At 38.9% G+C, this 13,303-nt stretch overlaps 2 protein-coding genes across 3 annotated transcripts in view; one reads left to right on the top strand and one right to left on the bottom strand.

The window, feature by feature from the left end:
• The window catches only part of LOC146511014 (leukocyte elastase inhibitor-like), a 258,585-nt gene that overhangs the window by 51,124 nt on the left and 194,158 nt on the right, over window positions 1-13,303 (bottom strand). The window lies entirely within an intron of this gene.
• On the top strand, window positions 203-12,345 carry LOC146511024 (uncharacterized). 2 transcript variants are annotated; one of them, XM_085172497.1, is made up of 4 exons: window positions 203-1,677; window positions 3,043-3,147; window positions 7,308-7,904; window positions 8,750-12,344. In XM_085172497.1, exons 2-4 carry the CDS (start codon window positions 3,130-3,132, stop codon window positions 9,428-9,430), a joined length of 1,296 nt encoding a protein of 431 aa, XP_085028623.1. In that variant the 5' UTR covers window positions 203-1,677; window positions 3,043-3,129; the 3' UTR covers window positions 9,431-12,344. The 2 variants fall into 2 exon arrangements, with proteins under 2 accessions (XP_085028623.1, XP_085028621.1); XM_085172495.1 differs by lacking the exons at window positions 203-1,677; window positions 3,043-3,147 and having other exon boundaries at window positions 5,311-7,904; window positions 8,750-12,345.

Here is a 13,303-nt window from a genome sequence, read left to right as displayed (position 1 = left end):
AAAGTTTTAGAGACTTTAGACCTCTTATCTTTCCATGTTAACTTGAGCTACAATCCTCTAAACTCACAGTCAAAATATGAGACCCCGTGTCAAGCTCGTGTTGTCACAGTCTACGTCTCACTGTGTCTCTTGATTTATTTTTTACGAATATGTTTTATAAATAGAAAAACTCAATGTATCGACTGCAAGATAGCTGCAATAATGGCCCCCAGGAGCCCAGATGGGGCTCCCCCAGACGAAGGCTGAGAATCACGGAGAACCACAGGCCAGGGGCAGCCGACTCCACTAGTGGCCGACCACCACTTTGTATGACCTGCACCAGGCGCCCAAGAACACCTGCCTCCATGACCATGTCCCACAGGACCCAGGCCATGCACGATCACACACAGGCTAGTCATTCAAAACAACTTTTCTTTGTCGTCTCTTTTTCTTTATAAACTGGTGGTGTTGCCACAGTAGAGTGTCTCGTGGTTTGTGGGCTCATCTAAAGGTAAGCACCGAGCAAACTTTAATGTGAGTTCAGTTAATCTTGAGTTTAGCTCCTGAATGAGGTCTTCTGCTGCTCTCCTCGGTATTTGTTCACAGTTTATTGTGAACACATTGAGAGAAGAGTGAGCGAGTGTTTGGAGAAAAACACCAACTAATCATTAGCTCAACACGCGGGGAGAAGTTGAGCGTTTGCTCGCAGAAACTTGGAGCAGAAAAGTCTTTTCTGCTGCAGTATCAGGGTCACAATAAACGTTATTGTCCAGCTGCTGTGGATGAACACAAGCGTGGAATTCAATTAATGAATTGATTATATCCATTTCTCTGATTCCCAACGAGGATAAGGACATGACAGGATGTGGGGAATATAGACCAATGTGAAATTGAAAACTGAAAACTATTGTGCTGATGAAAAGAAGCATTACAGTTGGTTAGTTTGGGGTGTGAAACTGGAGCTTTGTGGATTCCGTTAGTATCAAAACAAATGAAAGAAAAATCATTTTCTTCTAAACATTTGTTGGAGAATTCTTATTGTAAAAAGTGAAAGTTATACAGTCTGTAAAGGAGAATTAATTGGATGAGATTTTTGGAATTTTTTTTTATCAAAACTCTTAGTTGCCTCCACATTGCAGCTGCAGGCTTATTGTTAAGTAGTTGAATGTGGTTTTAACCAAGAAATATGTAAGATCTAATGTCTTCATAGAGACAGAATGCCTGTAATTATCAGGCTGTACTCAAGCCCATTAATTAAATCTGAAAACTGTGCTGTGACTCCAAACCCAAGTACCCTCCTGGGAAATTATGGCTACACTTGGATCTGCTGATAGAGGAGTTAGTCAGTGTAACCTTTATTAAATCAGGCAAAACAACACATACTTATTTACTGTGGCGGCCTGCAGAGAGCAAAACCTCTTAAATAAATGGGGGTAAGGGTAAGCTGAAGCCATCTGATGTTTATGTTCATGAATATAACACACTGACACATTTTGACTTTGTTTTTATTGTTTATTAAAATACTTTTAAATCTCTAGTTTAGTTTAAGAACCATCTAGTCCAGCAGGTGGCGGTAATGCACCTTAAAGCTCTAACCGCCAAAGAAAAACCCCAAAGAAGAAGAAGCCGCAGAGTTCCCGCTTCATTGCTTTTGTGTTTTAGTTTATTTTTCTTCCTCATCTAAAGTGAAGCACTAAGGTAACTTTGATCTGAGTTCAGTCAATCTTGAATTTAGCTCCTGAGTGAAGTTTTCTGTTGCTCTCCTCGGTCTCTGTTATTTGTGAACCAGTTGAAAGAAAAAGCCTCTACATCAAGTCAAGCTGCTATAATCTAATTTAAAAGAAAATATTAACAAATGATAATGAAACACTGAGAAGAAAACAGAAGAAAGCTTTTATATTAGCTAAGTGTAATCAGAGTTTGTATTATTGTATTAGTCTGTTACTAAGCGCTAGTTAGCATCTCTGTGTCACTGTGTGGCACCTGCACAGTTTTTGAATGCAGCGTGCTATCCAAGCTAGCTAGCTAGCGCCACCCTTCATCCATATAAGGTAACTTACAGCGCCAAAAAATCCAAATATGTTGGCGGTAAAAGTGCTATAATGAAATCCATTTAAAAGAAAGGTAAAAATAAATGTATTCCAGGCTAAAACACAGCTGCCTCTATCAGTGCAAAGTTGTGTTGTCCCACAGGGCATTTGATTGTAAAAACTGGCCTCACTCTGAGAGGCCTGTTGTTAGAATCATTTCAAAGATGATTTGATAAATTCTGATCAGTATTCAGTAAATGAGCCGGATTATCTGTTAGCAAAATAATAATGATAGGCCAGAGATACCAGAGATGCATTTTTAAAACAAATACAGCCTCGAACCCTAAGAGGGGATCTGTGTTCTTATCACATTTAAAAATACTGCAGATCTTTTAAAGCTCCAAACAAAACTGAAATGGAAGAACAAAGATATATAGAATAGTCTTTTATTGTCTTTGTACATATTCAACTAAATTGTGGGTGCTCCGCACCAACTGTGCATGGAAAACAATATAAATAGCAAGACAGTAAGAATAAATAACATATAAGAGGAGTATATACAAAGAGGAGGAAGGCGCACATTAGAGGACCGAATGCTTGAAAGTAGTGCAGTGGACTTGATACAAATAGAGAATCGGAGTGTGACTGAGTGATGAGGGTTACTCAGATCATGGCTCAGATTTCTAAACCCACTCGGATAGGATAATCTTCCACGGCACACCTGATCAGTTCTCACGGCACACGTATATATGCCGCGGCACAGTGGTTGGGAAACACTGTACTCTCCATTGTAATCCATTGATTGTTCTGTTTTCGTTCTTAGCCAGGGCTTTTTTTTAAAGAGGAATTGCTCTCCTGGTACTGGTGTGCCATACTGCTTGGTATCGGTGCTCAAACCTTTTGTGTTTGTTTCAAACAAGTTGTCCACCCAAGGAAGCTAAAATTTGTTCTTTGTGCTCTCAGATGAACATATGAGACAGTTTGACTCTTCAGTGCAGTGTGGAGCCTAACAAAGTTCTGTTTTGTGTCCCAGCTGATCAGCAGGAGGAGAAGAGTCTGACGGAGCAGCAGAGGAACATTTAAGCTACTTGGACTCAGCTCAGCCACTGCAGAGAAAACAATGAGTTCGACAAAGAAGGTGACAGATACTAGTGTTAAGAAATACTCCATTAACCCTTTAAGGCCTATTGGAGCAGGAACACTCCGTTTTGCGTAACAATTTTAAAATCCCGGTAGAACTGCACTTAAGCTAACACAATTATTTTATTTAGGAATAGTTGTACTTACATCTTATGCCATCAGCTTGCCCTTGGTCACGATTTCCTTCCACATATGTATTTGCAGAAATTACATAAAAAGCACTTGCAGCAAAAAAACATAACGTACCGGAATCACACTTTGCCGTTCATAGCACTTCCTACGTTAGAATAGATGTCAGCACGAACTATCGCATGTCCGACTTTACCTGCCAAAACCTGCCTTCAGCGATACCTATACTGGTGTTTTTAAAAGTCATGTTTGACTTTATTGTTTTCTGTATTGTTTCTGGGATGCTTAGAACTCAAATTGCACTGTTGGCAATAGTTTATTTTGATGCACATGCTGTTTGTTTTGCAAATTTGCATTGTAATATTTATTTTTATTTTTCTTGCAGTATATAAAAATCTCAAAAATACTCAAAACAAATTTCCTGTGGTTGGAAACAATGTGCAACTTTTTTGCATTTACAGTTTTGAGGGATAATCCTCTGAAATTTCTTTAACTAGAAATATGTGTACAGGGCTGCAAAATCGCTAGCCCGACGTCCCGGGGCTAGCAAATTTTCCAGTCGGGCTACCAAACTCTATCTCTGCCCTGCCCGTCGGGCTATCGTAGGAAGGAAAATATATGTCAATGCTTTTGCATTCTTTCGGAAATGTAACTGGGTAATTATGTCATTGGCATCGGTGAGCCACTGTCAATATGGGACATATTGAAATCGTGTTTGAATTTGCGCTTGTTTTTTGCTTTCACTTTGCAATCGCGCGAACTGTGTATAGAGAGCAACAGCACTGATTGGTGAGTGATGATAATTTGCGCACCAATTCCTCTGACATCGTCTTATCAATCGTTAGCTTACTATGCAAACATGACAAGTGAAATCTCCCGCAGCAAGCTTAAACATGTGAGAGGTTGATCGCACAGAGAATCGCTGAGCGTTATGTGAGTGCGTGTGTAAAAGCAGCAGGATATATATTTTAGTTCTGCTGAGCCAAATAAGACACGTCAGCGTGAAGAAGGGACAGCCAAAGAAAAGCTTACCACAAAACGGAAAAGTTATGACAAATCAGACTATAAGGCAAAAAGAAGGTGCAGCTTTATGGTTTCATGGACAAAAGAATTTCTGTGGCTGCATTATGACGAGCTAAATAACCAGGGCTGCACATAAGTGGTCCGCAGGTGCGCATTCGCTGTCAAAATAAAAAACGCGCACAAGATAAGAAGTTGCAACGCCTGTTTGCATACATAAGATTTTCTGGAGGAGGACAGACATTTGTTTAGAACTCTTAAAGATGTTGAAGAAGCTCCTTTAAGCAATTACTTTGATGTTCCTCCACCTCCAAAGAAATGTCAGAAGGAGTCCGAACCACAAAAGAAGCGCGTATTCTCGGAAAAGTGGTTGCAGGAGGTGAGCTGGCTTCAAACAAATGATGAACGCACAGAGATGTGGTGCAGAATGTGCCGTGAAAATCCCACTCTAGCGGGCAAAAACACTGCCTTTTATATGGACGCAAACACGCGCTGCAACTTCTTATCTGGTGCGTGTCTTTTAATTTGACAGCGAATGCGCACATGCGGACCACTTATGTGCACCCGTGTAAATAACATAATGTTCTGCCGGGTGTGTTGTTGGTTTTCCCTCGATTTCTGAGTCGACAAGAGCCTTTGTTACTGGGACCAGTCATTTTAAGAAAGGCCCCCATTAGAACCCATGAGAAATGCAAGAAATGCATTATTGCTCAGTCTGCAATATCTTTCCCAGAACAAACACCAATAAACCTGAAAATCCGTTTAAAACAGCGTGCAATGTATCAAAGAGTGAACTACCACTGGCACAATTTAGCAGTCTTTGCAAACTTCAAAAAGAAAGTGGCCTAGATCTTGGTTCCACTTGCCTCTTACCCGTGACTTCAGTGGAAATTTCAAATTCAGGATCTGACACAGACTGATTCATGTTCTACACAGTTCTTACAAATTCATTGAAATTTCTGTTCAATTAGAACAATTAGTATTTGAGCTGATGATTGTAATTTTTATACAATGTTGTAATTTGTTTTTCAACAATTTTTTGATTAATGTTTTGTTTCCTTTACAATATTATACTTTAATGTGTAATATTGTAAAGGAAACAAAACATCAATCAAAAAATTGCTCTCTTTTTTATTCGGGCTACTTAAATTTATTTTGGGCTACCAAAAACTGAACAGTCCCTGCCCGAAGGGCTACCAGGGACTTTGAAATCACAGTCACAGAGTCACAGCTCACAATCATTTCTATTGAGAGCTCCAGTCGATTTTCTTAATGTACAGGCTGTGATCAGCTGACCTGCTGCTCTCTGTGGATGTACACAACTGAATTCAACCAGATGTCTGCAGATGTTTCATGAGTTGTCCTGGCATATTTCCATCCTCTACACCAGGGGTGTCAAACTCAATTGCACAGGGGACAAAACTCAAGGCACACTTTAGGTCGCAGGCCAAACAAGATAAACATTTATTGAACACACTAAAACCATGTTTTTTAAACATATATATGAATAAAAACAGACAGGAATATTATTCCAGAATAAATAAACTTTAAAAAAATCAACTTTAACTTTAAATGTTTTGATCTTCATAAAAATATATCCTGTCAAAATTATGCAAGTTAGAAATGTGAACATGCTGCCAAAAAACCCAGAAAAAATAAATGAAAACAGACACAAGGTTGGAGCTGCATGTAGACGGAGCTGGGGCATTGCTGCAGGAATGGAACTAATAAACTGTGCGGGCCATTCAGTGTCGTACTTTGCCTTGAGTGTATCATTACACTGCAGCTCCATCTGAATCTGCACAGGTGCAGTTTCCATGTAAAGAAGAAGCTTGAAATTCTTTGTTTGTGCTTCACAGTCACCAAAGCGCCGTGCGAACTCAGTGCGCTCAGTTTATCAGCAAAGTGCGCCGACTTGGTTCAACATTACTTGGCAACAGGGAAAGTGAGACAGGTTGCACTGGTGCATTTGTGACAGCTTCACTTGAAATGCCTTCACCGCATCATACATGCCATGTCCATTGTTAAACCTCCCAATTCTTTTGATCTTTGGGCTGAAGGAAGGACAATTCTCGGTGTATAAATGCTCAATCAACAATCTTTTATTCCATACAGTTCAACACTTTTGAGCATAAACCATCCGGAGGGGAGATGAGCGCGGGAGGGTGTCCGTCTGATCTTGAAGTGTCTGAGCGTTTCTCACATTCTTATAGCTTCAGCCCCCCTCCACCTAGTCATAAAAACCTAAACATTCACATTCTTTCTCTCTTACGGCGCCTAAGTGACGGCCTTGGCTCCCTGTTTTATCTCCTCCTGATGAGATGGGGCAGAAAACCTCTCCGGTATGCTCTGTTCTCTTTTAATCAGACAAATAAGGCCATGACTCTCTGAAAACAGTATTTCTTATACCTCATCAGTATAATGCATCATAAAACAATATCATTCATTCACAATAAATCAGCAGTCTAATGTAATACAAATCAGTTTAATAACAAGCCTGTTTTGAAAATGTAAGGAGTAGAAAATACAGATTTTTTTTTTTTAATGTAGCGAGTAAAAGTAAAAAAAAAAACCTCAGGTTACAGTCAGACTCTGACATCATCTTTCACTGAATCAAGCTAGTAACTGTTACATTTGATTTATTATTATCGAATAAATTAGACAATTATAGAAATATATAATAGGAAACAGCAACAGGAAATATAAAAAAGTACAGACCTGGTAAACATTTATTACTATTCTGAGTGTGTTAGCATTAATATTTGTGTACAAGCAGGAGAGATGGGCATGATTTTAGACTGTTTGAACAATGATTAATTATTTTTAACACCAGGTTGGATGTAATGTGTTACTACTACCAGTAGGTGGGGATAAGAGACCTTTAAGGTGTTTGGTGCCACACTCCACCTTCAGGTTTAAAACTAGTGTTAATGGAGGGAGTTTGAAGCTTCTGTTTGTTCAATGACTGCATTTCACTCAGTGCCTCTGTTTGTATCTCTGTCACTGCAGGACCAACATGGACCGAGAAGTCAGCGCTCTCAGGAGGCCGACAAACCTCACAGAACAAAGACAGAGAAAAAAAACACCTGTGACGAGTGTGGGAAGGATTTTACCTGGAAGTCTAAACTAAAACAACATCAGCTCATCCACACTGGAGAGAGACCGTTCAGCTGTGACTTGTGTGGAAAGTCGTTTTCCTGGAAGAATGCCCTAAAAACACACCAAGTCGTCCACAGTGGAGTTAAAGCTTACAGCTGTGATCAGTGTGGCAGAGCTTTTACTCGAAGTAGCCACTTACAGAGTCATCTAGTTACCCACTCTGGAATTAAGGCATACAGCTGTGACATCTGTGGAAAAACCTTCAGCCGGCTATGGAGCCGAAATATACACCTACGCATTCATTCCGGAGAAGATGTGTACTGGTGTGATCAGTGTGGCAAATACTTTACAACAGACGCACAGTTACAAAGCCACATGTTTACCCACACTGAGGAGAGACCTTATCAATGTGACCTGTGTGAGAAGACTTTTAAAGCACCTCCTCACCTGAGACAACACCAACAGATCCACACCAGAAAGAGACTCTACAAGTGCAGTTACTGTGAGGTATGTATTTATATTTTATTCTTGTAAGTTCAGTCTGACTGTTTGGAACAAGTCTGCTCATTAAATTGTGTTAGCATGTTAGCACTTCTACTGCACCGAAGAGTAGCTCTGAGCCATTATTCAGATTTTCATTTCACTTATGATTTTTGTTTACACGATCATGAAAAACTGAAAATGCTGAAAATTTATATGTTGCTGTTATTTAATCTTCAGGCAGCTTCGTGGTATATCATGGTGTTGTTATTATTTCTGCATAAATGGCCTTTGGTTTACAGCGGCTCATTCCTCTGTCAGGTGTAAATAGAATAAAATAAAACATAAATTAAGTACAAAACCAAACCATTCAGTAATCTTCTCTTATGGTTAACAAAGTTGTATCGTTACGTAATGGTGTTACAGCTGTAGTATCATTGCTTACATATAGCTTTAGTACTTTTAAACATTAGTGTTAAAATACCCATTTAATGTTATAATTGCAGTTTCATTGGGGGTAATAGTTTTTCTTGTATCCCGGTCAGCTGAGTGTTATAACTGCACAATTACAGTGTTGTTAATGCAGTATTAAATTAGTATTATTGCAGTGTTACAGTAGTTTACCATGGGTACCCTAAAAACAGCAGCGTGGTAGTACTTAAGTGTAAGTCAGATGTTACTGTAATATTAAATAAGTATTTCTGTAGTATTATGGTGGCAGTATTGTAGTTATTGTAGCCCAGTAAACTGAGTGTGTTATTTGAAACAGTAAAATGTAATTGGACATCTGCTGAGATGCTCTTTATTTCAGGCGACTTTCAGGATAAAAGTGTTGAAGGACTGACTTACACTGTCTTTGTGTCTTTGTTTAGAAGCAGAGCGACACAGATGGATCCACTTCTCAATCCTGTCATCGCTGTGGTGGTGGGAAAGACTTTCGTTGTGACATCTGTGGAAAAACTTTCAGTCAGCAAGCCGGCCTAAAAATACATCAACGTAAACACACTGGAGACAAACTGAAATACTGCAAAGAATGTGGGAGAAGCTTCCCCACATCATATAAGTTAAAACGACATGAACTCTTTCACAGTGGGGTCAAAAACCACCTCTGTGATCAGTGTGGGTCATCCTTCACCACTGCAGGTCACCTTAAAACACACAAACGAGTCCACACAGGAGAGAAACCATACAAGTGCAGACACTGTGACAAAAGTTTCTCACGTTCAGGTCATCGTAACGAGCATGAACGTACACACATGGAAGGAAACTACAGCTGTGAGCAGTGTGATAAGAGCTTCTGTAATCTCAGTTCATACTCTGCACACAAACAATCCCACGTTACTAATAAACTTTTTCACTGTTACCAATGTGCCAAAACATTCACTTCATTATCTGCTCTGTGCAAACATCAGCGCGATCACGCAGGGCAGAAATCGTTCCCATCACAGGATGACAGTGAATCTGAAGAGAGAGAAACATCCTCTTCTGGTTTCAGAGTCCAACTTAAAACCCTGGAGATCAGGCTGCACAGAGTTCAGATCGGCTCTCCTTAAAGTTGTAATGAGGCTATGAATCAAACTGTTCCTGTAGTTCAATGTTAATCTTTATAAATTGTTCTTTTGTAGTGTTTGTGTTCAGTGGTTACGTTTTTTTTCAATGGTTGGATGAAAAATCAGTTTCCTGTTCTCAAGTTTTTATTGAATGTATTTTGTTAAATAAAGTTCTTAAATAAAGTTAAAAAAAAGTTCAATAAAGAATTGTTTGAACGACAACGATTTTGAGCCATGATGTCATTTCTTGTATTTCAGAGTAAAGACTGAAGTAACAAATGGAAACATGTTTACAGTCATGGAATAAACACTGATGGGTCATCTGTAGGAAGTACTATTGCTGACCTGACAGACTCGACCTTGTTTACAAAGAAAGAAAGGAACTGATTACATGTGTCAGCAGAGGCTTTCAGGGTTGTTTAGAGTAGAGCTGATAGTCTTAAAGAGAACACGGGGATTATGACAATTTACAACAATGATCTGAGAAAAATATCTTTTAACATGACCGGTACCGGTCCGTGAGTCGTTTGGTACCGGGCCGCGAGAGTTGAGGCTCAGGTGTGAAATGTATGGTTTTCAGGGTTTTTATCGGTTTTCAGCGTTATTTTGTTATAGTTTTTCATCGTTAACTCGGTTTTCCTGGGTCTTTTCACGTGAAAAATTAAACTTCAAATCTGAACAAGCACCTAGCACGCTGCCATGGGAACGGAAATTCACAGAGAAACCACCGGATCCCCCCACTGATATGACCACCGGCCCCACTCCTGCTAAACAGGTGAAAATAGATTTTTTCAAATAGTTTTTTTTTTTCAAAAACTGTTGTATAGAATTACATTTTTGCTTGATGCGATTTCCCTAAAATTAAAAGATTAAAAATAATAAAACAATTTTTAAAAAGAGACTTTTCCATTTGACTGAATTTTTATATGATGGATTATGCATAAAAATAGAATTGGGCTGAAAGGTCTATTGCTTTATTAAGTATTCAGGTGTGTATCAAAAAGTAACTAAGTAATAAGTAAGTAATTACTTTTGAAATTAAGTAATCAGTAATGTAACGGTATAACATTTTTTGAGAAGTAATGAGTCATGAGTAACTAATTACTTTTTTCCAAGTAACTTGAACAACACTGATCCACACACAAACACTAGAGAACAATCAGCCACCGCTTCTATTCTTACAAACGTCACAATTTGCAAAAACACACAATAATAACAGTTTGAATGTTTTTATTCACATGAAAGTGTTTCTACATATGAATCATTAACAACTGTCAGATTTAATGTGATTTCTAAACAGAGAAAATCTCAGCTTAGTGTTTTGTGTTCGCATTAGATCTGATATAACAAAGAAAAGAAAGAAAGAAAGAAAGAAAAGATTTTTTTCTCATCAAAGTTTATAAATCAAGTGTACAGTTAGCTTTGATTTAGAAGCAGCACAGTATGAAAGAGATGTTTCACAGAACATTTACCAGAGACAGACGCTGAATAATATGCTACAGTTATTCTTTATTCTTTTCTACTTTTGTTAGTGTTGCCATAACTCTGCGTAGTTTCTCTTCATTGTCATTGATTTCTGCAGCTGTTGTCTTAAAGTACTTATTCATGTACTCCTTGCCGGCTCCCACGAAAGTCTGTAGGTCATCCATTAAATCCAGCACTGGTGTAAGCAGTGATGTAAAATGTTTCACTGACTTCAAAAGTTCATACATGAGACGTTTAACACCATCAAGGACAGCAGGAACATAGGCTTTGTCTAAATAATTTTCAGCCCGGAGGACAAAAATAAACCAAATTCATGTAACAAAATATACAAAAGTATGTAGTGTAAAGAGTGCAAACAGACTTTTGTATGATGGGAAATTGTTTTTTTGTTTTGGTTGTCATAGCAAAGCATGTTTTTCTGTTTGGAGTCTGTCAACATCCATGTCCACGACATGGATGTTGACAGACTCACCTTCCTTCTTGCTGTTTCCTTTTGTAATTTTACAACGTTTCCCTTCAGCTCCTCCTGCAAAACCAGAAAGAACGTCAACAAACATGCATGTGAAACATGTAACTGGGACAAAATGAGCATTTTAAAAGTAAGGAGAAAAGCTTAACCAGTGATCGGACGGTCATGATTTAATGGTAAAGGTGCTTAATTAAAAGTTACATTCTTTATTAAAACAACAACAACAACAAGAAAGTTAACAGTCAGTTTACCAGTTCGCCCTTGTTTATCAGTGAACTTGAAAGATGGAGCAGACACAGCAAAATCATAACTAAGCCTTTGGTAGTTGTGACACCACTCATGGTCAACTGTGCTGCTGCCATCAAAGTTTCTGAAACACATGAGAAAGTATCAATAAGGATTTAAGGAAATAAAGATTTGTAAAGAAATGTACAAAGAGAACTTTCTAAGTTTAAGAGATGTTGCATGAAAATCTGCCTGCAATATGTTTTGAGTCAAAGCACCTCTTTCATTTGAATTTCAAAAAGTCACGTTCTGCTTACATGAAAATATCAACTTCTTTTACATGAACTACTGTGACCTTGAAAGACCTTCCACAGTGAACAAAACGAAACAGAGACTATATTCAGAATATGCATGTGCAAGCATGGATTTATACTAGCTATACTAGCACCTAAATGCACAGACACTGTGGGTACATCAGGGAGTGCATCAGAGATCAGATATAAGATAAGATAAAGATAAGAATAATTCGTTATTGTCATTGCACATTCATAATTGGTACAATAGTACAACGAAATTGGAAACTGTCCCACATCGGCACTAAACACAACTAAACACAACACAACATGTAGTGGATTTTTAAAAAGTGAAAATAAAAAAAGTATGAATTAATAAATGACACAATTAATGTTTATTGCACATAAAACTAAAACTAAAACCTCTGGAAAAGGCTGCTGCTGCCATCGCTTGTAAAAGTGGACCAAGTGCTCAGCTTGAGAAAAAGTTGAGAAAACAGAGAAATTTGGAACAATAGGTGTTTAAAAATGCTGCAAATGCTTTATATACAAAGTAACTCAACCCACAGGGAACACAGTCAGATGTGAGTCGCGCTTTCACTTTTGTTTTCAACAAAGTGTTTCTGTCCAGGCTGTACCCCGCCTCTCGCCCTATGACAGCTGGGATAGGCTCCAGCGCCCCCGCGACCCTGAACAGGATAAGCTGAAGCGAATGGATGGATGGTTTCTGTTTGTCTAGTCTGCTTTATAGGAATAGAAGCCCATCAGCCATTGTTATGACCATGACAAAACACGCTTTTCTTTTAGGTTGACACTTCATAATACGTGTCATAAGTGGATTGTGAATCATGTTATATATTTTTATTAGTGTTTAAGAAGTTCTAGCAAAGTTACGATTATATTTACTTATTTGATTTGTTTCCTTTAATTAAATATTAAAATTAAATCCAAGCTGATAAAAAGCTATAATGAATATATTCTGATGGCACTGGGTCAGACTAACAAATATCAATCTTGTTTTTGTAAACAACCCTATACAACCGTTGCAAGAGCTTGGTTCGCATTGCCGGCAATAAGTCGGACTCGTTCCCGGTGGGTGATGGGCTCCGCCAGGGCTGCCCTTTGTCACCGGTTCTGTTCATAATTTTTATGGACAGGATTTCTAGGCGCAGCCAAGTGGCGGAGGGCTTTCGCTTTGGTGGCCTCAGAATCTCATCTCTGATCTTTGCGGATGATGTGGTTCTGTTGGCTTCATCGGGTGAGGGCCTCCAGCTCGCACTGGAGCGGTTCGCAGCCGAGTGTGAAGCAGCGGGAATGAGGATCAGCACCTCCAAATCTGAGGCCATGGTTCTCAGCCGGAAAAGGGTGGAGTGCCCACTCCGGGTCGGGGATGAGTTCCTGCCC

The sequence above is a fragment of the Neolamprologus multifasciatus genome, chromosome 9 (genome assembly GCF_963576455.1).
Source record: "Neolamprologus multifasciatus chromosome 9, fNeoMul1.2, whole genome shotgun sequence".
NCBI lineage: Eukaryota > Metazoa > Chordata > Actinopteri > Cichliformes > Cichlidae > Neolamprologus > Neolamprologus multifasciatus.
The sequence above is the reverse complement of the archived record's forward strand: the minus strand, read 5'-3'. Positions and strand labels throughout refer to the sequence as shown.